The sequence below is a fragment of the Telopea speciosissima genome, chromosome 10 (assembly GCF_018873765.1).
Source record: "Telopea speciosissima isolate NSW1024214 ecotype Mountain lineage chromosome 10, Tspe_v1, whole genome shotgun sequence".
Taxonomy (NCBI): Eukaryota; Viridiplantae; Streptophyta; class Magnoliopsida; order Proteales; family Proteaceae; genus Telopea; species Telopea speciosissima.
Genome location: NC_057925.1, coordinates 1,965,570 through 1,989,288, shown reverse-complemented (window position 1 = coordinate 1,989,288; position 23,719 = coordinate 1,965,570). Strand labels below are relative to the sequence as shown.

The window sequence follows — 23,719 nt, the reverse complement described above, 5'->3', positions numbered from 1 at the left end:
TATTATTAGTACATAGTTACTAGAAAGAGATGTAGAGTTTGGATTTGGATTTTGGTCTCTAGAGAGAGAAACATAGTGGAGTGTTTAGTGAAGAAACCAACCCACACCTTGTTTCCTCATGTTTATATAAAGAGGTAAGAGTAAGACCAAACTTCTAAGAGCCCAGTTCTGGGCTTCATCACACAGAGAGAGAGAGAGAGAGAGAGAGAGATAGAGATGAGGGAGGGCTGCGACGAAGGAAGGAGGTCGGTATCATCTTCATCTTGGAAAGGGATGAACGACGGAGGAGGAGGAATGAGGAAACGGTGTCTAACAATGGTGAAGCAGCAGAAGACGAGGTTCTACATACTACGTCGATGCATTACCATTCTTATCTGCTGGCACTTCCACGCCGTTCATGATTGACCCATTTTCATCTTCAACTGAATACTCCAATACAATTTATCCTTGTTTATGCTCCTTCTCGTTGCAAGTAAAGGGAAGGGTAGAAAACTGAAATAAGTTCTAAAAAGAAAAAGGAAAGTTTTGTAATCATGATTGTATTTGTTTACCTAAAACTCTTATCATATTTGATAATTAAACTTTGAATATGTAATCGAAGGGATTTGATTGCTAGGTAATTAAAGTTTAATAACCAAATATGGATCACTTTGGAGTTATTTATACTATCATCATATGAAGTAATGAATACAAAAGTTTTTGTTTTAGTATTGATTTGATTTCACTTTCCTTCCCTTTATTTCCCCCCGCAACTATTGGGAACCTTATTATGTTCTCCAATCCAATTCATTCCATGTTTTCTCCTTTGAGTTCTCGTGGAATTAATTATTCGGATTGTTATTGCATAGTCAAAATGGATAGTTGAGTTAATCTAATATGGTAAACACCAAAAGTATTAGAAGTTCTCTCTCTGATTCTTGTTCTTCAGCTGGATATACATAATTACTAATTTAAATATAGGATCATGACATGTTATTAACCAATTGACTCAACTTGAAAACTGAAAAGTGGGGTCACCAAAAGTTTGGTGTTTCTTGTTGTCACCAAAGTGGTGAACCCCTTATCTTATTCTTAGAAGGTTTTTTAAGTCAAGGGTAAAAATAATTTTTTTACCATTATGTCCATTTTTTTCCATCTCCCAATGACTTATCCAAGTCAACCTTTGATTTGCTTGATATTTATTTTTCCTTTAATTAAGTGATTGGAAAGTTGTTTTACTTATTTATTTATTTATGAATTAATGCTGTATTACAAAATAACCTCCAACTGTTTTTTCTTTTAATAGGTATTCTATTGTGGGTGGGGAGGGGGAGGGGGAGGTGAGAACGAAGAGGCTCAAACCTGATACCTCATAGTAGGATGGGTTTTTACACACCAGTCTATCAAATGCGTTAGGCAGTTATTCTCAGCAGTAGTGTTTGTTTTCCAGAGGATAGTTGTATTGAATTGGTGGGGAAATTTGTTTATGGAAAAAGTCTGGGCCCGCGTGCTGCCAGGGTGCCCACGCTGTGTCTGTCTCTCTCTCCCAACCCCTTGGAAAGGATCACCTTGTCCCAGACTCCCACCCCCATGCCACCTGCCTATTGGTCTAGGCCGCCAGCAGCAGCGGTGTACCCTTCGCCTTCTGTTTATTATGTGGACAGAAGTTCAGAAAAATAAAATCTGGCCAGTCAGAAAAGAAAAGCAAATAATTGCACATGTGACAAGGTTGAGGAGAGGAAAGATTAAGTTTTGTCTGAGAAAGGCTTGTTTTAATAGTATAGTTTTGAGGTCCTAAACTTTTGACATTGCACATGCAATTGGGTTATTGAAACTATGAAATTGAATATTTAAGGTCATTTTCTCTACATTCTTTCCTGTGCTAGGCATAGGGTTAGGTTTCTACTAATTTGTTGGTATTTTCTTCTTAAAGTACTACACTTACACACTTACATTCAATGAGACAGCTTGGGTGAGCATCCTTAGGGAGAAATCTCTAACTGAGTCAGCTGTTTAATCTTCTATGTGGTAGCCCAGTTGGTGTTGAAATAGGCTGCGTTCGTAATGCACTCTCAGAATAGATTGTAGGTCTAGAATGTATTCTAAAGCGGAAAAAAAATAGAGAAGAACCTTGAGAATGCGTTCTAGACCCTGACCTAGAATTTATTCTAAAGCGAAAAAAATAGAGAACCTTGAGAATATGTTCTAGACCCTGAATCTATTTCAAGGATGCATACCAAACACAGCTTTAACGTCAGACAGCTACAATTTTAAACTTGGAAAGTTTCTCCTCCTCCAGGTTGAAACCATCTGCAAAAAGCCTGGATATATTGTTGAACAATCCGCCAACTAAAACTTCTTACAAAATGGGAACTTCAATTCATGCCTTTATTCGATTTTTATAACTCTACTACCAAGCTTAAATCATCAGTAATTATACAAAAGCAGAAAATAGTTGCAGTATACCTATGGAACCGAGGATTACAATTCTGATTTTTGCTTCCTTGTCTGTTCCCCGCATACTACATCTATCATAAAAACATAGGCAAACGGGGATTGACCACATGGGGAACATGATCATAACAGCTAAAGTCGACTGTGAGAGGCAAGTTCAGCTTTTATTTGGTCCCTTAGAACTCTCCTCAGTAACTTGTTTGAAGCAGTTCTTGGGAACTCCATGATAATCCTAACATGGCTCACCTGTCCATCATGAAAAGGTTTTATGTCAGGTAAGACGCTAATAGGTTTTATTGGTTAGAAACCATTGAAAGTAATATTCAAGAGGAACCAAACGAAGGGTGGATACCTTAAACAAGGGATTGAGGTTGCTTTGGATTGCTCTCGAGAATTTCATCTTCAACTGTTCTTGTGTACTACTATATCCTTTCTTTAACACCACAAACATGACCAATTGTTCTGGTCCCCCATTGACTGGTGCGACACTAATAGCAGCAGTCTCCAACACACTGTCATCAGCTCGGTCACACACACGTTCAATTTCAACTGAACTTGTCTGCATATTGAGAAACATAAACCAAATATTTTTGAGTTAGAAATTAAAATAAAAATGCTATCTCATTTGGGAGGGGAGGGGGAGAGGAAAATGTGATACCTTGATGCCACCAAGATTCATGGTGTCATCAGCCCTTCCCTGTACTAGAAAATAGCCACCAACAGTTCTCTTAAGTATATCTCCATGTCTTCTGAGGTGCTGCCAATAGGTACCAACTTAATTTGTTAAGAAACTTGTAAGTTGCAGTCTCATTGAGGAGCGTCATGTTGTAATGGAATTAGTGAAGAAATCAGAAGTAACTTTGGCAGTTATATGCACATATTTTAAGCCATCAGCTCAGAAAAGTCATAGCTAACCAGTCAGAAACGAAAAGTGAATGTCCTACCATTCCTTTGTACATTGGCATTCCTTTGAAGTAGACCTCCTCATTATTAGCATTGAGCAATCTATCAGTTGCTCCCATGTAGACTGGAAATAAAGCCACTTCTCCAACACAAGGTTGATCATCTGGCTGTAATGCAGGCAGGGACTTCAGGCATGTTTTCATACACAATATTCCTAGAACATTGAAAATGAAAATGAGGAATAACAGAGTCTCACATAAGGAACTCCATGTTCATCAAGGATGACAAAGCCAGTCGTCATTGATGCTGCACTAAACGCTCCAAAGGCTTGTGGTTGCAGAAAATTTCCTTGAATGTATGAAGATGCAAGCTCTGTACCTCCACAGCATTCGATGATAGGCCTGTAATAAGCCTTTGAAGAAAGCCATAGGTCATCATCAAAATTGGAGGCTTCTCCAGTAGAAGCAAATGACCTGCACAAAACATGGTTAATCATGTTTAGAATACATATGGATACACGAATGTAGCGATGTTGGTGCCAAAGATTACTTTATCTTTGTCCAATCCAGTCCTTCCATACACTGCGTACTCTTCCATGTTTTCACTAGGCTTGGGACTGTACCCAAGCAAGTCACACCTGCTTCCTGGACATCATAGAAAAAGGAGGTCAGATGATAAATCTCCCCAAACTGCATCATGTGGGGAAAATTCCTGCAAGTCCTTACTTGAACGAAATTACCAAAACCACGACCAAGAGGAGATCCATGATAGAGGGCTAGACTAGCACCAATGAGGAAGCACGAATATAATACAGTAGGTCCCATCACCCACCCTAGATTTGTTGGCCAGCAAAAGACATCCCCAGTTTTGATATTTATTTGTGCCCATGCATCAGCTGCAGATCGAATCGGAGAAAGTTGTGTCCATGGAATAGCCTTTGGTTCTCCTGTAAGCAATCAAAGAGAAGAGAAGCATTTCATAAAACACAGCAGCACAATACAAATAGAAGCAAATATGGATATAGATGAGTTGTATACCTGTGGTTCCAGATGAAAATAGAATATTTGTCACGGAATACATGGATTGATACACTGGAAAGTAATGATTCGGTCTGCAAAACAAAACTAATCAATTTGTAAGATTAAGTGGAATAGAATTAAAATTTCATGAATAAGAACAAAGTGTTGAAGTTCTCACATATTCATTAAGGGAAAAAATAAATTTTTTTGGGTGAATGGAAAATTAATTAAGAGAAAAAACAGAGTACAATGACAAATCCCAAAGGCAAGACGGAAGAGGGACCCCTTATCTAAGCACCAAAACATCTTATAAAAGATGATACATCAAAAGCCAGGTCGGGGATTGGGGAGAGATTAGAGGGAGGTCCCAACATGATGCAAGATGCCTATTTCTTAATGTGTTTGAGGTCGCCGAACGAATGGGAACTATAGTTTGTGTCTGATCGCAAAGGAAATGGCTTCCCAGATCTGTTCTATAGTACGCAACGAGGAGGTCCACTTTCTCCTATTTCTTTCCCACCAAATATGGTAAATCATGGCACTAAAGGCAAGTTTACCAATAATGTGAGATATTGACTTACCACCATAATTTTTTTAAATCCACCACCATTCTCTCTGAAAGGGAGGAATAATTCGTTGTTGAGGCCAACACTTACTAAGGATACCTTTCCAAACAAATCCAGAAAAAGAACAGGAAAAAAAAAGGTGATCTACATTTTCTTGGGAGTTCCAACATAGACAACAGTTTGGTATAGAAAGGTTTCTCTTAAGGAGGAACTCCTGAGTAGGAAGACATTGAGTTAAAGCATGCCAAACTGTGAAACTATATCTAGGAATACACGAATTAAACCAGACAATCCTATACCAAGGTACTTTCTCGGATTTTGATCTAATCAATTCCAGGCAGAAGCAGAACTGAATTTGTTTGAAGAATTTGCATGCCATATTACTAAATTTCCACTCCCTCTTGGCCTCAATAGTGTGGAAGGGAGTCTAAACCAAACTTCAATAAATTATTTGAAGTAGTAGGCCTAGGAGACCAAGTTCCATAATGGATAATGGAGAAGACCTCAGCCAACCTATTAGATCCATTATCGTATCTGATTTAGACTCCATACCTAGAAATGAGAACACCATCAGGATGCCAATTATCAAGCCATAGATAAGTATCATATACATATCAATGTTCGATCTAATGGTGTCTCTAACAAAATATCTATACTTAAGTATTTTCCTCCAAGCCCAAGAAGCATTAGGTGGGGCAAGTGGCAAAATAAATATTGTGGGTAATCCACTGCATGGAATTTGTATTACCTAGGAAGGTGGTCAACTCGTGAAAGAAAATCTTTCCATGACAAGTCATGCTTCCTTAGTTGAACAGCTACATCCTTTCCAATAGCAGGGATTACAATTGCTTTGCATGAACCCGCTTCAACAACCCGACTGCAAGGACAAATAAGATCAGAAATTATGTTACTACTATTACTGCACTATCATTTAAAATACAAGGTATAGAAAATAAAAAAGACGTAGATATGAAAATGTGAATTATACCACTACACATCATATATAAACCAGCAACGGCTGAAGATGAGGGTAGTTGTTTATGTATTAGATACACTCACATACACAAATCACATGTCATTTACTGCATTCAAACATCCAGCATTAAATAACAGTGACCTTTACCTATACAGAGGAAAATTTCTACCTCCTCTACGTATGAAGTCCTGAAAGAAAAATCAGGGAAAATATCATTTCAAAACCTCGTTTATAACCAAAAAATAATATAAATACAATGAAACCAATCAGTCAAAGGAAGTCAATCTATAACACGAACAAGATGAAGATGGTAGTGCATCTTCAGAAGAATAAACGAGTGTTGACAGTTAAATTAGTAAAATCGAAAATAAGGAAGCAGAAGAGAAAAAAGAATCTAAGGAAATAATGAGTGTTGCAGACATAAGAAAGTCAAATTTATGCATGACTCATTTATGAGAAGATTAAAGAAAAAATACCGAATGCAATGGCATAGAAACATATGTATATATACGTATGATGAGTATGGTTAGCTATCCATTCATAGGGAAGACTCTATCACATTACTTTGAATCTTCAGATTTAGGAGATTCACTTTTTTAAGTCACCAAACTGCCTTCAGCAGAGAAGAAGTAAACAGTACTAAGCTGTTAACCAGCAGCAGAGTCAACTTCCATGCATCAGAGAATTCCAAAAACTGTAGTTCAATGGGTGCATATAGTGCCATTTTTTTTTAAATAAGTTTTTGAAACACCCCCAAGTATATGGCGGAGTGACAAAGGATGCATAAATGAACATGATTAGCTAATCTTTTGAGAGAAAAATAGGTAAGAGTTCATCAAAAGCAGCTATGCATGATTGATGTAATAATGTAATCAAACTTGATGAATGTTTCCACAGTTATTTTATAGGCCCATCTGCCGGCATTTTACTACTTGCATTAGCAATTCTATTATGATACAAAATTCCAGAATGAGTCAAATAGCCTTCACCCAAATTCTTCCTCAAAATCTCAAGTTATTTACAGAACAAAATGACATGCAAATTTGCCCTTAAGAATGTGAATCTAGGGGAAAGACAATGGATAGGAGATCCCATGTTTCTTTCCCACGGATGAAAATAAACTAAATTGAGTTGTTGCTACTTGGTAAGTCTAATCGACCAATCAACTTGTATCAAAGCATCCAAAATCATTTCTGCAGAGAAAACACAGCTGCAAGTTGAACTCCAGAGCCCCTCTTCTAGTATATTTAACCAATAGTAGTGCAACCACATCTCATTAAGAAAATAGTTGTGTTTGAGCTTTCATAAATTTAATATCAACTATGCCAATTACAGCAACTTTATCAGTTGTGCAGTTGAAGTAAAAGAAGAAGACCTTTTGCATGGTGAGTTACTTTCATGATTTAGGTTACCTCAGTTCTGATGTTTTTGGAATATCTAGCAAATGAAGAGATACCTGAGTAAAGATGCCTTTTGCATTGGACACACGCAAGCGGGTAGCAATTTCCTTTGATACAAAGCTATCTGCTATTGATACAACCACAAGTCCTGCAAGGATGATTGCCAAGTATACAGCAACTGCAGTGGCTGTCATTGGCATGTCAATCGCAATTGCATCACCCTTTGAGAACAATGTGTCCAATGCATTTGCCACCATCCTGAGAACCATTTTTTAAAACACATCAACATCATAAAAACAGAAGGATTGCTCTCTCCCCCCCTCCCCCCCTGAAATTGGGAGCAGAGCATGTATTTTCATTTTTCATGCTAAGTAGAACTTTCTGAACACGGTTTCAAAGATCAATCTGGCTGATCAAACTGAGTTATCCAAAACCAATCACTTGCTGGTTTTCCTGGCTCAATTGAAGTCCCATTAACTGGAACTGGACCCCTTTCCAATTCATTGTCTGATCTGATTTAAAAATGGGTTCTTTTGAATCCAAAGGGTTTAAACTATAAAAATGAAAGAACATGTGAGTAAAAAGCATACATCACTTGTTCACGAAGTTCTCTTAGTGTCATACGGTTAACGGGAGCATCATCTGACCCTTCATCCCTCCATATGACAACCACATCTTCGTCCCGTTTTCTCGGAGAATTCATTGGTAACAGACAGGATTCAGCAATGTTCAAGACCGAACTCGGCAGCCATGTACCCCCATGCTTTGATTTGTCAGAGGTATCTAAGATACATCTCGGGCCTTCACGAAATGTAACAGAAAGCTCCTTCAAAACAAGTGACCAGTAGACCTGGTTCATTTGTTTCAAATTATTAATGCCAAACTTTTAGAATGCCAAAATACCACTCAGACATTATAGCGGAATAAGGTGGAACACTTACATCTGGGTGTTGAACAGTGAACTTCTGAAAGAGGCCAAAGCTTGTTATAGGATCCTGATACAATGACCCTAGAAGCTTTGGGCCATGAATTTCCATCAAACTCCCTAGATTTGTTTGTCTAGCCTGCAAGCTGGGAAATCGAACAATCATGAGACCATTGGAAATCAGGATTATTAATTTATTTCGGAGAAATGTTACCTGTGGGGGAGTGTACTGCTGATTCCCAGATAGAGGGGGGGGGGACGACCTCCCCACTCCCCTTGAAAGGCAGAAATGAACACTGGCCAGATGCTTCCATGTGCACTCCCATTGGACTCCGCGCGCGTAGGGGCCATGCCCCTCCCCCAATACACACAGGAAACACTTCCCCATTTATTTATTATAAATGCTAATTGATAAATGACCGATTCATTCATGGGAGTGTCTGATTGATACACCTCTATAGGTGTATTTAGAACTTGACACCTTCTTTTAAGGGATTTTCTTATCGATACCCCTTTAGGTGTTCAATGATTTGTAACTTTACCTTTTTTAACCCTTTTAATATAACACACCGTTTTTTTCAATGAGGGTAAATACTGTCATTTCTATGTATACTTGAAAAAATGTGTAAGACAATGACAGCTTTTGATAATGACATAATGATGAGTCACTTTCAAATTATTTCTGAAAATTTTTTTATACCCCTAACCTAAAGAAACTTTTGGGAATAAGACAAGGGGCAATTAAATGAAAGTGTCAAGTTCGAAATACACCTATAGAAGTGTCATTTTGACACTCCCTTCTTTTAATTGCCCTTTGTCTTATTCTCAAAAGGTTTTTAAGATTGGAGTATAAAAGGATTTTCAAAAACAAACTGAAAGTGACCTGTCATTATGTCATTATCAAAAGTTGTCATTTTCACACATTTTTCAAGTACACATATGAAATGGCACTATTAACCCCATTGGGAGAAAAAAAAATTTGTCATACCAAAAGGGCAAAAAATCAAGGTTACAGATTATTTGACACCTTGAGGGGTGTCAATAACGCAATAAGAAAACCCCTTCATTCATAATAGATAGCACTATAGAGAAAAAGGGCCAGCTGGACCATGGACCATGTGGTGAATCCAAATTTGGTGGGTTAGTTAAATGTTTCAGTGGCACAAACTGTTAAAAGTATATTTTCAGTTAGTCCAACTCCAACTCCTATATGGGTTGCCATGTAATGCTGGTTGCATGCTTGGTTCATATGATGGCCGAACTGTCTGACCCTACAACTGTTGTAGAGTATTTTGGATTAGGGGTGTCATTTGTAGGTCTGCACACAGACCTGACCAAGACCTGCCCGAATAAAACCGAAACAGAATCGACAGTCCGGTTTCAGTTTTAAGATATGCAGTTCTTTTATTAATCGGTCGGTCTTGGTCCAACTTGATTAATCCCATACAATCTTTCACAAATTCCGCCCATTTAAGACTGATTAATGACCATCAATTAAGGAGTAATTAATCTATCATAATACCCTTCAAAAAAGTGGTGTAACCAACAAATTATTCAAAACTGATTAAAGAACAACAGACCGGTTATTAACAAATTTTATTCGAACCCAGACCAAAAAAAAATGCACTTTATGAATTTTTCCAAAGAGAGGGAAAAGTTCACGGATTTTACACCTAGCTATATTGAACGAGTAACATGTCTTTTACGTTAAAAAACTTATATATTTAATACCTCTTTCTTTCTTCTAAAAACCCTTCCTTCGGCCACCCCTTTCACAGTTTCTCAGAGAAGCACCTTCTTCTGCAGTCTGCCCCTTCCCTTCACTGCAATCACCATCTCCGGCAGAGGAATTGCCAACCCTCAAATAAGTCTCTCTTTCTCTCTCTTAGTTCTGAAAATTCTTGCTCACGATCATCGTTTCGCATCAATCGGTGGTCAATCATCAGCATCACCAGTTATTCGGAGGTAACTCTCTCTTCTCTCCTAGTGGAGAAGATGCATTTACAAGAACTAAACAATTTTTTTAATTCTCAGGGCATTTGGGGTTGTTGCAAGTTGTAGAGGGCTCTCCACTCGCATACAATTCAACCCAGATCAGTCACTATCTTCCTATCTACCCTCTCTGGTGTCTGAACTTTGAACTTGTATACCTCACGATCTCTCTCTCTATTATTAATTATGTTCTGTTTAATGGGTTCATAATTGAATGCATGAAAAGTTGGCTTATGGGTTTGAAATAGAGGTGTGAACAACTGGTTTCTATTGATAGTGTCTTGGGGCTGGATTATAAGGGTGTAACGAATGTAGGTACTAGGGGTATTGGTTTATTGGCTTGAACTGGTCTTTTTCTTTTATCTGGTTGAGAATTGTCTGATTAATTTTTTATCAGTTGGGGTTACGATTAATGAGAATGTAAGAGATGTTTGGTTGCTTATAAAAATCTAACAGTTGGTTTCCATTTGATTCTTTAACTAGTTTGATTCGTAAAACAATGTATATGTAAGATTTTGAAGAGATGATTAATTCTTTAAGTGGTTGGATCCTTTCATACAGCAAATTTACTTTCTCATTTGCTGTCACATGTTAAATGCATATGTTTTATGAAATCATTTCTAAAAGCGATGCATATGTTTTCTAGATTATTAATTGATGACTTGATGGTGAGTAATATACGTTTTCTGATTTTATTTTTGAAGAAAAATATGGGTATTTTTCACCTAGAGTTATTGTCCAGTGACCATTACATTAACTCATTAATACCAATTGCTTAATAAAATGTGAGAGATAATTTTGCCGATATGTCTGTGTATTGATGAATAACTCCATTGAGAAATAAGGTCAAGATTTCTACCATCCTATTAGTATTTTATTTAAGAGTATAAATATTATTTTTCTACGATAAGATGTGGTGCCTACACCTCCCCTCCACTCCCCCCTCCTCCAAAAAAAATATATATATATATATCCATTGGTTCCCCAGATGGTGAGCTGCTTTTGGCCCAATTCTTGACATCCTACCAGATCCGGTTTTTGAAGCCTACCAAATATTCTGTCAGCATACTGAACAGATCCCCAAACAACCGGACCTCCTCAGATTCTTTGTCCAATGCCGTTTAGCATGGATCATGTATTGGGAATATGCTATTGAAAGGGCTGAAACTCCTGAATGGTCTATTCCTGTTCTTATCAGAGGATTCAAAGTAAAATGGTGGGACAAGTGTGACCTCAGTAAATGCACCAAAGAAGCTCTCATCAAATCCTTAACCACACTCAAAACCAAACCTCAAATAACTCTATCCGACAAGTCCAGTGACAGTAAACGCCTTCAACTTAAAGCTAAGCAAGCTGAAATTGAAGCCCAGCTTGCAGAATTGGACATTGAGGAAGGTGATATATATATATAAAGGATAATCCAAACTGACTATTTTCTTTCATGAAGTGTTCTAGTATTTTTGGCCCTTCACCTGGAATTTTAAAGTAGTTATATGAGTTGTTTAATTTTCTTTCAAATTTCATGTTTGTCCTTATATTTTTTGTTGTTTGGTATTGTGGAATTTTCATTTTCTTAAATATATTATTTTGTTTATGGGACACTAGACAAAAAATGGTTAGACAAAAAGATGAACTTTGGAAGTATAAGGATGATATGAAGGGACACTTTAGATGTAAATTTTGTGATAAAGAAAATGTTGGTGAACTAACCATGTAAGCCCTTTATTTTTTCCTTTGGATTCATTGGAATGCTCATAGTTAAGCCCATAGCAAATAGATCAAAAGGAAATTTTGGTCCAAGAACCCACCAAATAATACATTTTCTTTCAAATTACATGTTTGTCTTTATATCTCAATGGAGTTATTTATCAATACATTAGCAAAATTATGTCTCTCACATTTTATTAAACAATTGATATCCATGGAGTCTATGCAACGGTATTAGACTGATTTTAGTGGAAAAATATCTCAAATGTACTTAAAAAATTAAATAAAAAAATTTATGTAGTACTATCAAGTCATCAACAAAAACGTATGCATCTCTTTCAGAAATTAATGCAACAACAAATGAGAAAAACCATTTAGTATAAGAAAGAATCCAACTAGGTAAAGAATTCATCATCTCTTCAAAACCTTATATATACATCAAAATGATTCAAAATTGAAATCCATTGTTTTATGGATCAAACCAAGTCAAGAATTAGATAAAAACTAACTGTTACATTCTCACAAGCCCCAAGTTCTTACATTCCTTACCTTTATAATACCAGCTCAACATACTACCATCTAGAAATCAGCTATTCACATCTCCATTTTAAACCCATAAGTCAACTCATGCACCCACCCATCAACTCATTAGAATATTAGAACACAATTAAATATCTAGTGTGAGAAATTTGAGGTACATAGGTTCCAAGTCCAAACATGAGAGAGTGACTGACCTGAGTTGAATCACGTGTACTACCCTGAATGCCCTGAGAATTTAAAAAATCTGTTCAGTTCTTAAAAATGCATCATCCCGACTAGGAACATGAGAGAGAGAGAGAGAGAGAGAGATTTACCTCCGAATGACCAGCACGTTGTGGGCTGATCGAATATGCTTGGACAACGTGAACTCAAAGAGAGAGACTTAACTGAGGGCCTGTGATTTCTCTGGCAAAAATGGTGATTACAGCAAAAGAAGGGAAAAAAAATAGACAGAGGGGGGTTTCTCCTAAAAACTGAAAAGCAGACGAAGGAAGGATTACCGAGAAGCTGCGGCCGAAAGGATGACCTCTAAAAATATATAAATGTTTTTAATAGGTAGGTATTTGGTGTCACAAGTAAATTGTGACTTTTCCAAAGGTCACAAGAAAATTTTGAATCATCCATTTTCATTTTTTTTTTTGGTAAATAAAAATGTTTGTTCCTGTTAAAAGAAAATTGGGGAATGCAGTTCCATAGTTTTAGTAATCAGTCAATGCTGATCCGAGATTGATACAGATTGGTGGTATAGCCAATAAGATAATGACATGTGACATAAAAATCAAAAGTAATAAACAAATTAGTAACAATCGGTATCCAATCAGTATCAACATCGGTCGATAGTCGATACTGATACAGATCGGTTGATGCCAATCTAATACCTCAAACCATGGAGTGCACAATAATGTTACAATACAAGTATAATTACTCATTCATGGACATACAAGGAAAGTATTAAATTAAATTAGAGTATTAGACCAAGGTTTTAAAATCGAGATCACATCAATTGGATTGATCGATTCCGATTCTGGTCGATCCAAATCAGCCGATCTGATTCCAAAATCTAGGGTTACGGAAACTTTGGACCAATTTTGACCGATTTCTCACCAATCCAAGATCAATACAAATCTCGACTCCGGATTTTTAAACCTTGAGTTAACTCTTAAATTTGATATGTGACTAATCTAGATTCTAGACCACGTCTTGCGACAATAATATTTGCCTTTTTTTCACCGAAAAATATTTCTAATATGTATGGGGGTGTCTGAACAACACCTCTATAGATGTATTTAGAACTTGACACCTTCTTTTAATTGTCATTTGACTTATTCCTAAAAGTTGTTTAAAGATGGAGGTATAAAATGGTTTTCAAAAAATAATTTGAAAGTGACATATCATTATTATCATTATCAAAAGATGTCATTGCCATACACATTTTTCAAGTAAACATGTGAAATGATACTATTACCATCATTAACAAAATAGAAAACTTATGTGTCATACTAAAAAGACAAAAATTTAAGGTTTCATACTAAAATGACAAAAATGTAAGTTTACAAATTTATTGACACCTTAAGGGATGTCAATAAAAAAATTCCAATATGTATTTGAAAGAAGGTTCTCTAAGCAAGCAACATTAAGGAGTGCACCAATGAGATGCAACAAAACGGTATCGGACATTGGAGGGCAGTGAGGTTATTCATGTGAGAAAGAGAGATAAACAGAGGTTGTATAAAATCCAAGAATTTTTCCCAATGTATTCTATGCGTTTCAATATAATTATATAAAATCCGTGATATTTTCTAAACCTTTAAAGAGTGATATCAACATACAGATTTACATAAGGGATTTTCTTATTGACACTCCTAAAGGTGTCAAATAATTTGTAACTTTACGTTTTTGCTCTTTTAGTATGACACACAATTTTTTTCCCAACGAGGGTGCTAATGTCATCTCACATGTGTACTCGAAAAATATGCATGACAATGACAGCTTTTGAAGACATATTGATATGTCACTTTCAAATTATTTTTAAAAGCCCTTTCATACCTTTATCCAAAAAACTTTTGGGAATAAGACAATGGGCAATTAAAAGAAAATATCAAATTCTAAATACACCAATAGAGGTTTTGTCATTCAACAACCCCTACTATATATAATAAAATTAGAAACCCCAAAGGGGTGGTTCAATTGATAAAGATCAATACCTCATAATTAAGAGGTCATGAATTTAATTCTCCTTCGACTCTACCTATTAAAAAAGAAAAAAAAGCATACAATTTTGTTTACCGAAAAAAAAAAAAAAAAAATTACATAATAAGATTAGAAAACTGAACACCCTTTGTGTGACCTTGGATTGACTGTTTTCCCAATTCACACAGTTTATTTTTTGGTAAATAAGTGTGGAAGGCAAAGAAGATATTTTATGACGATATTTATGGAAAATGAACACAATTACTAAAGTTAATCTAGGAACTACATCGAGAAAGAGAGGTGAATTGAGAAAGGAAAGTGTTGACTTACGGAGAAGGGAACCAGTAGGGAGGAGGACCAGAAGTGGAGAGATCCCAATCGGAGTAGACGGAGGAGTAGATAAGCTGGTGGAGTGCATGAGGATGCCATGGCTTCAGCAATTTCTTTCCTTCCCCAGTCAATTCCTTCCATACCTTCTGAGACTCCGCCGCTGCTTTCGTTCCTTCCCCTCTGGATGATGATCGAACGATCAAGATTACCGACTTGAGGGACTCGTGGAACCTGCGAGCTTCCTCCACCGATAACCCTACTCTCACTAAATCCTCCACTCCCACTTCCTCTATCATCTTTCCTCCTCTTCTTCTTCTTCTTCCTCTCTCTCTCTCTCTCTCTCTCTCTGTTTCGGAATGTGCGAGTGTGACTCCGTGTTTTTGAGAGTATTTAAAGTGGTCTCCTTCTCTCACTCCTCTTTCCCATTTGGTGATTCCTCAACCCAACAGGCCATAGCCCTCAGAAAATTGAATGTTGGAGTTCTGGAACGAAGAGCCGAGCGAGTGACTCGATCGACCAAGGTTGGAATGGAATAATTAGAGTGAGACGAGAGAGGTTAGATCTCATTCCCACCTAATCTATGTTAATTGCTAACAGTCAGAAATTAAGAAGATTAGATCCAACTGTCTCACCTAACCTTAGGCTCAGTCTTTCAATGCTCACATGCGCCTTCCCCACCTCTTTCTCCCTTATCCAGTCTCTACGCAGAATGTGCCTACCTACTTCGGCTCACTCTTTTTGTGCTGCTTCTGCTGCCATGGAGGTTGGAGCCATGGATACACTCCCCTACCCTACGTTTCTAAGTAACAAGTACATGCCCAGACACAACATCGGTTAGCATTCCTTTCTTGTAATATCGATACCTAATATTAATATGGTATCGATATTTGTATTATGACTATTGATACGGATAGCTATAATTAATTAACTGTTCAAACTTTATGTACGGAAAACCCTTAGATGTCAATAATATACCGACTTGAAGGTTGATTTGCCCAAAAGCCTGTCCGCCCGGTTTATGAGCCCCTTTCCGATTCCCTCACCCAATCTCATGAGAAGCAAGTCTAGCAAGTAGGTCTTGCCAACACCTGTCCCCAGAGAGCTAACCCTCACCAGGCTGGCATTGCTAAATGCTCCGCTACGAAGCAAGCTCTCCTGAATACGACAGATGTGGAAATGGCTAAAGAAATCGGAGGAAGCGTAGAACTGAAGAAAAACCTTGCCCCTATATAAAAGTGTGCACTAGAACAAGGCGAGCCAAAGGCTCGTTTTTCGCCCCTAGGATGGTCTACGATCACTAAAACAGACCGATCCATCCGGATTGGAATCGGTTTGGATTGATCCGGATCCAGATTCCAAGTTTTTTGATTCCCCAAATATAATCATGGTTTCAATAATGGGGATCGGATGAGCTGAAACAATCTGGATCATCTGATCCTTGTATGAAAACACCATAGATGCCAATAATATATCGATTCGGATTATGTGGTTTGATTTATAATCGGAACCAAATTTATTAAGGACTGAGTTTTCCTTCTTTCACCAATGGAAAAGAGAGAGTCTTTTTACTCACGGGACTCATCTCCACCCTCTGATTTGATCAAGAAATAATATTTTAGACCTTCGCCAATAGGGGATGAGAATTAATGATACAACTCATTCTTCCAAAATTGCAATCATGACATCAAATCGGCATGGAGGATGTAAAGATATTGGGATCATTATATGATTCTTGCAACCTCACAACCACTGGAACCATCCCTCCTACTCCCTTACCCACCTCTTTATATGACCAAATTCATTGTTGTATTCATCGTCTCCTTGTATCAAATTGGTGGATACCTGTCTACCAGATACCACATGGTTGAATCATTATAGATATATACCATTGATGGGTTTATATGCTTATACAAAAATATTACTCTCAGGTATAATAACTACATAAAGATAAGAAGATTCTTCTTCTTCTTCCCAAATCTTGACCAAATTATTAAGCAATATATACATAATAATAATAATAATAATAACAATAAAATGTGTACAAACCCAGTGAAGAGAATGAAGATCCAAGGATGATTAAATCCTACATTGTTAACCGGAGAATGGGTTTTTTCCGGGAACCCAAACGCCGGTCACCTTTAACCCTGATCAAATGGCTCAAGACTTTGACATATCGACTTACAATCCCTCTCATCTTGAATCCTTCTGGACGATCTCCCTTCTGTTTGGTCACCAACTGAAGCTGCTTCTCTTCTTCTATGAAATGGTGACCAAGAGAATTGTTACCATTCTTCTCATCTCCTTCTACATTGATCATCAGTTCCTTCAGCTTCAAGCTTTTATGATCACTTACATCTTCACTACTGCCTGTAGAATGATTCTCACTTTGGGGAGAACCCATTTCCATCCTCTGCTCATCACCTCCTTCAACAGGCTTCATGGGTTCCTTCAAGCTTCTAGGATTGGTGCCATCTTCCTTCTCATCAACTCCTTTGGGAGAACTCCTTGATGTGTCCTTTGGATCATCAGTATCCTCAAGCTTAATGGGCTTTCTAGTTCTCTTGGACATGCTAATGTCATAGTGCCTTTTACTCTGACTGCACTCACTGCCCATTGTCAAATGAGCTCACAGAATTGGAGGTTCCAGGTTGCTTGGAGGAAACAAAGCCAGGGGAAATAACTGGGATTTCTGGGAGATCTAAGTGTAATCTTCAGAGTTTTCTTAAGGATCAATCAAGGTTGTGTGTGAGATCTTCCAGAAGGTGGGTTGTTGATATCCTATCATGTAGTACAACAGAAAGATGAATGTTCCTACGTAAGTAGCTGTTTGATTAGGGGGAAATGATACCAAACACTTGAAACTTGATGGTATTCAGCCCCACCATCATCAATGGTTTCAAGAATTGGGACCAAATCGGCCGATCACGATTCTGGCTGATACTTGTAGAGATTCTAGGGTTGGTGCATGTTTTGGCTGATTCTGGCCAATTACTCAACGATCCTGACCAATTCCGATTCTGGATCGGAATCAACCCGGGCCAATCCAGATCCTGATTCTAGGGATTAAAAACACGAAATCGGGTTCAAGATCAGATCAGAATTGGCTAGAAATGGGTCCCAAAAATCCTAGAATCAGGATCAGTCACAGCTGATTCCGATCCAAATCGGCTAAACTCGACAGATCTCTGATTCCGATTTTTGAAATGTTGACCAACACCACCACCTGATGAGGCCACAGTGGATCCCACGTTACTATCAGATGATGAACCACATCACCATCGGCAGTGACATTTCATCATTCTCTCCTGTTCTGTATTCAAGTGTTTCCCCCCTACTTAGTACTTACTCCTCCCTTCTGTCTCATGCACATGGTTGGTAAGTTCCAATGAAACATAAAAGTCTTGAACAACAAATCATATAGAGATTTTTCACTAGTTCACCAAACTAATTTTCCACAATATTTTGATGTATTAGAGGTAAAACAGTACTAGCTCACCAGAATAAGCACAATATCAGGTACGTGATGAACAAGCAGGGGATCAAGGAATCAAGAATTGGTGAAGGTGAGGATTTTAGTTTTGTAACAAAAGCCAGAACTTATTTAGCTATTTCTTTTCAGAACTGATTATTTCAATCAATAGCATAGTAAATGTCATATGCCTCCAGTGTATGTCAACTACAAGCAAGTCCCCTTGATCAAAATGGCTCATCAGTGTCAAACTGGAATCTGTTCACATTTTGTACTTAATATTTCAGTTCTGTAGAAACCAAGGATCAATTTATTTGTCCAAACGAATGCAATGTGTGAGATGCTTTCAATTACTTAACACTGTAGATCCATGTATGTGCAGGAAGATCCCACCATCTGTTCTGCTCAGCTTGAGCACATGAAAAACATTGAAAATAAAGATGTCTTTGTCACATACAGGAAAATCTGGAAATTACAACAGAACACATATTCTGCCACATACCCTTGAAATCACATGAGACACTTGAACCACAATAGGAAAAAACTGCGGGGACTGCAAGTTCACATGTTTGCAATTCTTGATGCCCTCCTTCTGATTTAGAACCTTTTACCTAGCAAATCGCATGGTCCACTCTGCAGCTACCTCGTCATGTTTAGCTCTGTCTGTCAAGTACAAGTGAGCAATTCCTGGGACTAAAGGCTTATCTGCAATGATGAGTTTAGTTAGAGGTATAATAACAGAATTAGCTCCTGGAACATGTCCAGAGGAAATTTGACAGCAAAATACCAGAACTTACATGGGTCCGGATTGATGAATATTGACCTGATGTCATCTAGCACCTTTGATATTGTTAGAGCAGGACTCCAGCGATCTTTCAAGATGTCCAAACCAGGGTTGCCGGAAGAATCAATATTGCAGTGGTAGATTCGGGTTATGAAAACCACCTAAAGCCCATGAAAAGAGAGAGAGTAGATTCAGGTTTTGAATACCACCTAGAGAGAGAGAGAGAGAGAGTACTTCATACACACAGACATGCATTAAATACAATCAATACATATAAAAAAAAATGGAACAGCAAACGTAAGAAAAATTAAATAAGCCACAGATGAACCACGTCATGTGGCGCTATGGAGGGAGCAAATTATTACATGCTCAAGGGGGCCAGGTGTTCAGCCCCACAACACCTGCCTCTACTAGAGGTAATTTTTTTTAGACAAAATCCTAATCAACTAACATGAGCTTCCATCCAAGCAGAATACTCTTTCGGGACTGTTCACATTTCAGTGGCAATCCTTGCTTAAACAATACAATGTTTCAATGAAGGACAGTATTCCCGTTTATTAATGATCCAGGATAAGAAAACCTTCTAGTAAACATTTGGAGTAAATAGAACTGCCCTGTTCAATGCATATACAAATCGATAAAAGGGTATTAGAGTGTACAATGCCATCATTGAAACTAAACCATTATTTCAAATGACAATAAAAGAAAGAAACTAATTAGTTGACTTCTTGCAAACTCTGTGATGGGCCAGGTTGCAACAGGCCAAAGTCGGTATAGGAACACCCAACAAACCTCCCACAACCCACCCCTGAAGCTTCTTCCATGACCAGCCCAATCACAAGCTCCAGTTGGTGTGGCGCACACACACACACAAACAGAGCACCCACCAAAGTGCAGGGGAGTGACCTTTTGAAAAAACAGTTTCCACGTCAGACCAATGCCTACCTGCCTGAACCATGCCCTAGCCAGCCGTAGGGCCAAAATAAGTGGGTTAATCAGGTATCAAATCCTTGCCAAGTTATGTCCAATAGATATAAGAGAGATGGATTGAAAACTACGTCCTTCTAAATTTATCTCCTAGAACTACATGAGGGATTAAACAGTATCTCTTGCGGAAACTAAACCTGTAATTCCTTTATTAAATGAGGCCATCTTACAATCAAAGCATATATAGGGATTATTGGTTATTTGGTTCAATGTTACAATATTTTAAAATTTAACACAAACCTTTCCCTTCCCCCCACCCTCCAGAAAATAAAAAGAAACAATGACCAAGTCTTCAATGAAAAATCTTGTCCCCATTGGAAAGACAAACAGTGATTTCTCCTAACATGTACAATGATGTTTAAAATGGAAAAAGTTTAAACATTTGGAATCCAACCAGGCATACCTTGGGAGGTTTGAAGGGGTACTCGTGTGGGAATGTAATGTCAAGAAAAAAAATTCCACCTTCGTAGGGCAACCCTGCCAACAATAAGATAAAGAAATCAATTAAACATATTTCCTTCACCAAAAAGAAAAAAGAAAAAAAAAAATAGAGTATTTCCAAGTCAAGTAACTAATGTCCATACGTCATTTGAAAATCTATCTTGTGACTATGATGTCCTGGGCTCTTTCCTATCTTATGAAAGAAAACAAAGGAGAGGAAAGAGAAAACAAAGGCAAAATGACCCAAAAGGTGTCCTGTGCTGACTGATCTACCAAGCCAAGCATGCAGAAAAAGTCAGAAATGTGAACTGAGCTACTAGTTGATGAAAAACAAGTAAATAAAGGAAGACAATTATAGGGGGTAAATTTAACCCAAATCATCATAAAATCATTAAAAAGAGAGATAATATAGAGCATAAAGAGTTTAGGTCAATCGTAGGAAACATACCAATGATTATATATGGTAAATATCGTTAAACATATTTGGGAGCAAAAGAAGTCTATCTATGAACAGCATATCCTTGCATGCACAGAACAAAAGCAAAAGTTGGAGCTTAATACTTCAAAGAATGTTCCCATTGTCTTTCAAAACACATAAACTAAGTTAGGAGACACAGATTAGAACATTTATTCCCTAGTTTATTTCCTAGTCAGGGAATTAAAGTCATTGGAGCAAACTAATTCATTTGTTGGTATAATATAAATGAACCATATAAATTGTAATCAAAACTCCATTCAATACCAAAAGTATCATTATATGAACTTCGTTTTGTCCATTGTCAATAACATAGACTAACTGATTTAATAATTATATAATCTCCATCTTTCCATCTCATATCCAGGAGGAGCTGAGGAAGAATGCTTTGGTAATGCCAAGATTCAGATTTTCATAATTTGTTTATTCTTGTAGGGATAGGTTTTCCCTGCTGATGGCAATGCCGATGGCGGGGTTCCTTATCTCTTATGTTTTTTTTCTGTATTCGTCTGGGTATGTCCAGATGTTAATTCTGTAATTTTTTCCTATTCTACTGAATGTATTTTTTATGACCTTTTAGCGAAAAAATCTCCACTAATAGTAAGAATTACAAGAGAGCACAAAACGGACCTAGGGTATAAATCATTAATATTGTAAAAAATAAATCCCTTAATAATTTTAGATCTCCAATTTTGCATGCATAATCAGCTTAAATCATACAAGCCACAAATTTTCACATTTTTAATCTATTTCCAGCTTCTTCATTCATTAGCACAAGGGTGAACATGTCTGTAAATTGACCGCCCCAAGAACATTGGTAACTATGTAGTTATCCAGTTTCATCTGCCACAAATTTTGAACTCTTTGAAACATAAAACGGTTCAAAATCAAGGGCAAGTTGAATAGAGGCTAAGACACTTAAAATCCAGCACCAACAGAATACATGTTAGCTATCAAAACTTAAAAATGAAAAATGTATCTTTGTTAACTTGGAAAAGATATTCAATTTCCAGAAACAAAATCAAACCCAAATTGTGATTACCAAAAGATCTATGTTGTCCTAACCACCATATTTGAAACATTCGTCACCCATTTGTAACTCTTTCCTATGTGATGACATTACAGTTTTCAATATAAGGTCAGCCTTGGGAGGTTTCAAACTTACAAGCTCAACACCGCTTACTTCCTAATAGAACTGTAGTTGAAACCTTTGAAAGTCCATATAAACTTATCTGAGGAAATCTCACTAAGAAAACTTGCACCCATGAAAAATTCTTTGATTCCCCCCTTTCTTAATCAGCTTCTCAATCTAACGAAGCATGAATCAAAAACACTAGCACATGAACGATGGATGATTAAAAAAAAATCCTTTACCCTTTTTGCTTAAATATTTTGTTCCACTGTGCTGACAAGCAGGGTTAAGCACTACTAATGTCAACTAATGGACTCATGTATGTGGCAACAAGTATACACATTACTGATGTATCAAGTCGACGTCTTCAAAAAATTCACATGCTACATGGAAAGTACCCCTCCTAGAACAAGCAAAACAACTATGCAACCATTGCCTTTAGGAAGCTCTTTAATATGAAATACGGTAATTTATATTTTGTTATATCAAGCATCCTTCGGAGAATTTCTCAAATGAAATTAAAGGAGCAATTTCATTCACTGAATCAGCTGGCTATATCAAAATTTTCTTCTTTTTTGGGGGAAATTTGGGTTCGTACAAAATACAAAAGACTAAGAAGAATAACTCAAAAATAACAGCACATCAAACTTAAAAAAGCGAGAAGCAGAGGTTAATACTGAAATCTGATCCGAAAGTGGAATTTAGCAACAACCCAAAATTCAAAATAATGAATTTTTTGAAACGCCAAACAAATTACCTATTCAGAAGGATTGAGAGTGCCTGTACTTCCCACAGACATACACCCACACAAACAGAGAGAGAGAGAGAGAGAGAAAGGGGTAGCGGGAGAGAGAGGAACCCACCTGGAGGGCCAATGATGGTGGCAATCCACTGGTAAAGACTGTCGCCTTTGGGTCCGGCGGCACAATCGACAGGAGGGTCCATGTTGAATTCCAGCATCTCCTTCTGTATCCGCTTCCCTGAAGCGGACACTGATGTGGTCGACGGCCATGTTCGACCTCCTCCTGGAGCTGCTGGTGCTGTTCCTCCGCCTGAGGAGCTTGGGAAGTTCATTGCTGACGTCCCACACGAAATTCAATATTGTTTGGTTCGAATGTCAGTGATACAGTGAGAGTAGTAGTTCTTAGTAGACTGAAAGAATCTGAAATTCTGAAGGCATCATCATCCACATTTGACTCGTTATAGTCTGTCTTATAAACTCGCTTAACTCGCTTGACTCGTCTCAAATTGCAATTCTTATTAACTCGGCATAACTCATAAGCCGTTTAGACCTTTGTACTTTTGTCATCAATATTTCAAATGGTTTCTAACAAAAAAAAAAAAAAATTTCAAATGGTCAATTCAAATACCCAAAAATACCTTCTTCCACTATTAGGGTTTATAAAAGTGGAATCGAGATCGAATCGGCACTCTGAATCGGTATGATCCA

At 37.4% G+C, this 23,719-nt stretch overlaps 3 protein-coding genes across 3 annotated transcripts; all 3 read right to left on the bottom strand.

Annotated features, from left to right (window-relative positions):
• Positions 1–2,390: 2,390 nt before the first annotated feature.
• Positions 2,391–16,436, bottom strand: LOC122642221 (probable CoA ligase CCL12). The gene is made up of 16 exons (XM_043835657.1): positions 16,290–16,436; positions 16,025–16,136; positions 14,982–15,327; positions 8,239–8,368; positions 7,888–8,147; positions 7,354–7,555; positions 6,045–6,085; positions 5,670–5,798; positions 4,374–4,447; positions 4,062–4,282; positions 3,886–3,980; positions 3,593–3,809; positions 3,378–3,503; positions 3,092–3,190; positions 2,786–2,992; positions 2,391–2,679 (listed from the first exon to the last, which is right to left on the bottom strand). The coding sequence occupies exons 1-16, from the start codon at positions 16,434–16,436 to the stop codon at positions 2,566–2,568; spliced, it is 2,520 nt and encodes an 839-aa protein (XP_043691592.1). The 3' UTR covers positions 2,391–2,565.
• Positions 16,437–16,990: 554 nt separating this feature from the next.
• LOC122642632 lies at positions 16,991–17,815 on the bottom strand. The gene has a single exon (XM_043836164.1). The coding sequence runs from the start codon at positions 17,593–17,595 to the stop codon at positions 17,065–17,067; it is 531 nt and encodes a 176-aa protein (XP_043692099.1). The 5' UTR covers positions 17,596–17,815; the 3' UTR covers positions 16,991–17,064.
• Positions 17,816–18,827: 1,012 nt separating this feature from the next.
• Positions 18,828–23,461, bottom strand: LOC122642631 (constitutive photomorphogenesis protein 10). The gene is made up of 4 exons (XM_043836163.1): positions 23,133–23,461; positions 20,625–20,698; positions 19,248–19,395; positions 18,828–19,155 (listed from the first exon to the last, which is right to left on the bottom strand). The coding sequence occupies exons 1-4, from the start codon at positions 23,341–23,343 to the stop codon at positions 19,058–19,060; spliced, it is 531 nt and encodes a 176-aa protein (XP_043692098.1). The 5' UTR covers positions 23,344–23,461; the 3' UTR covers positions 18,828–19,057.
• Between the last annotated feature and the right edge of the window lie 258 nt (positions 23,462–23,719).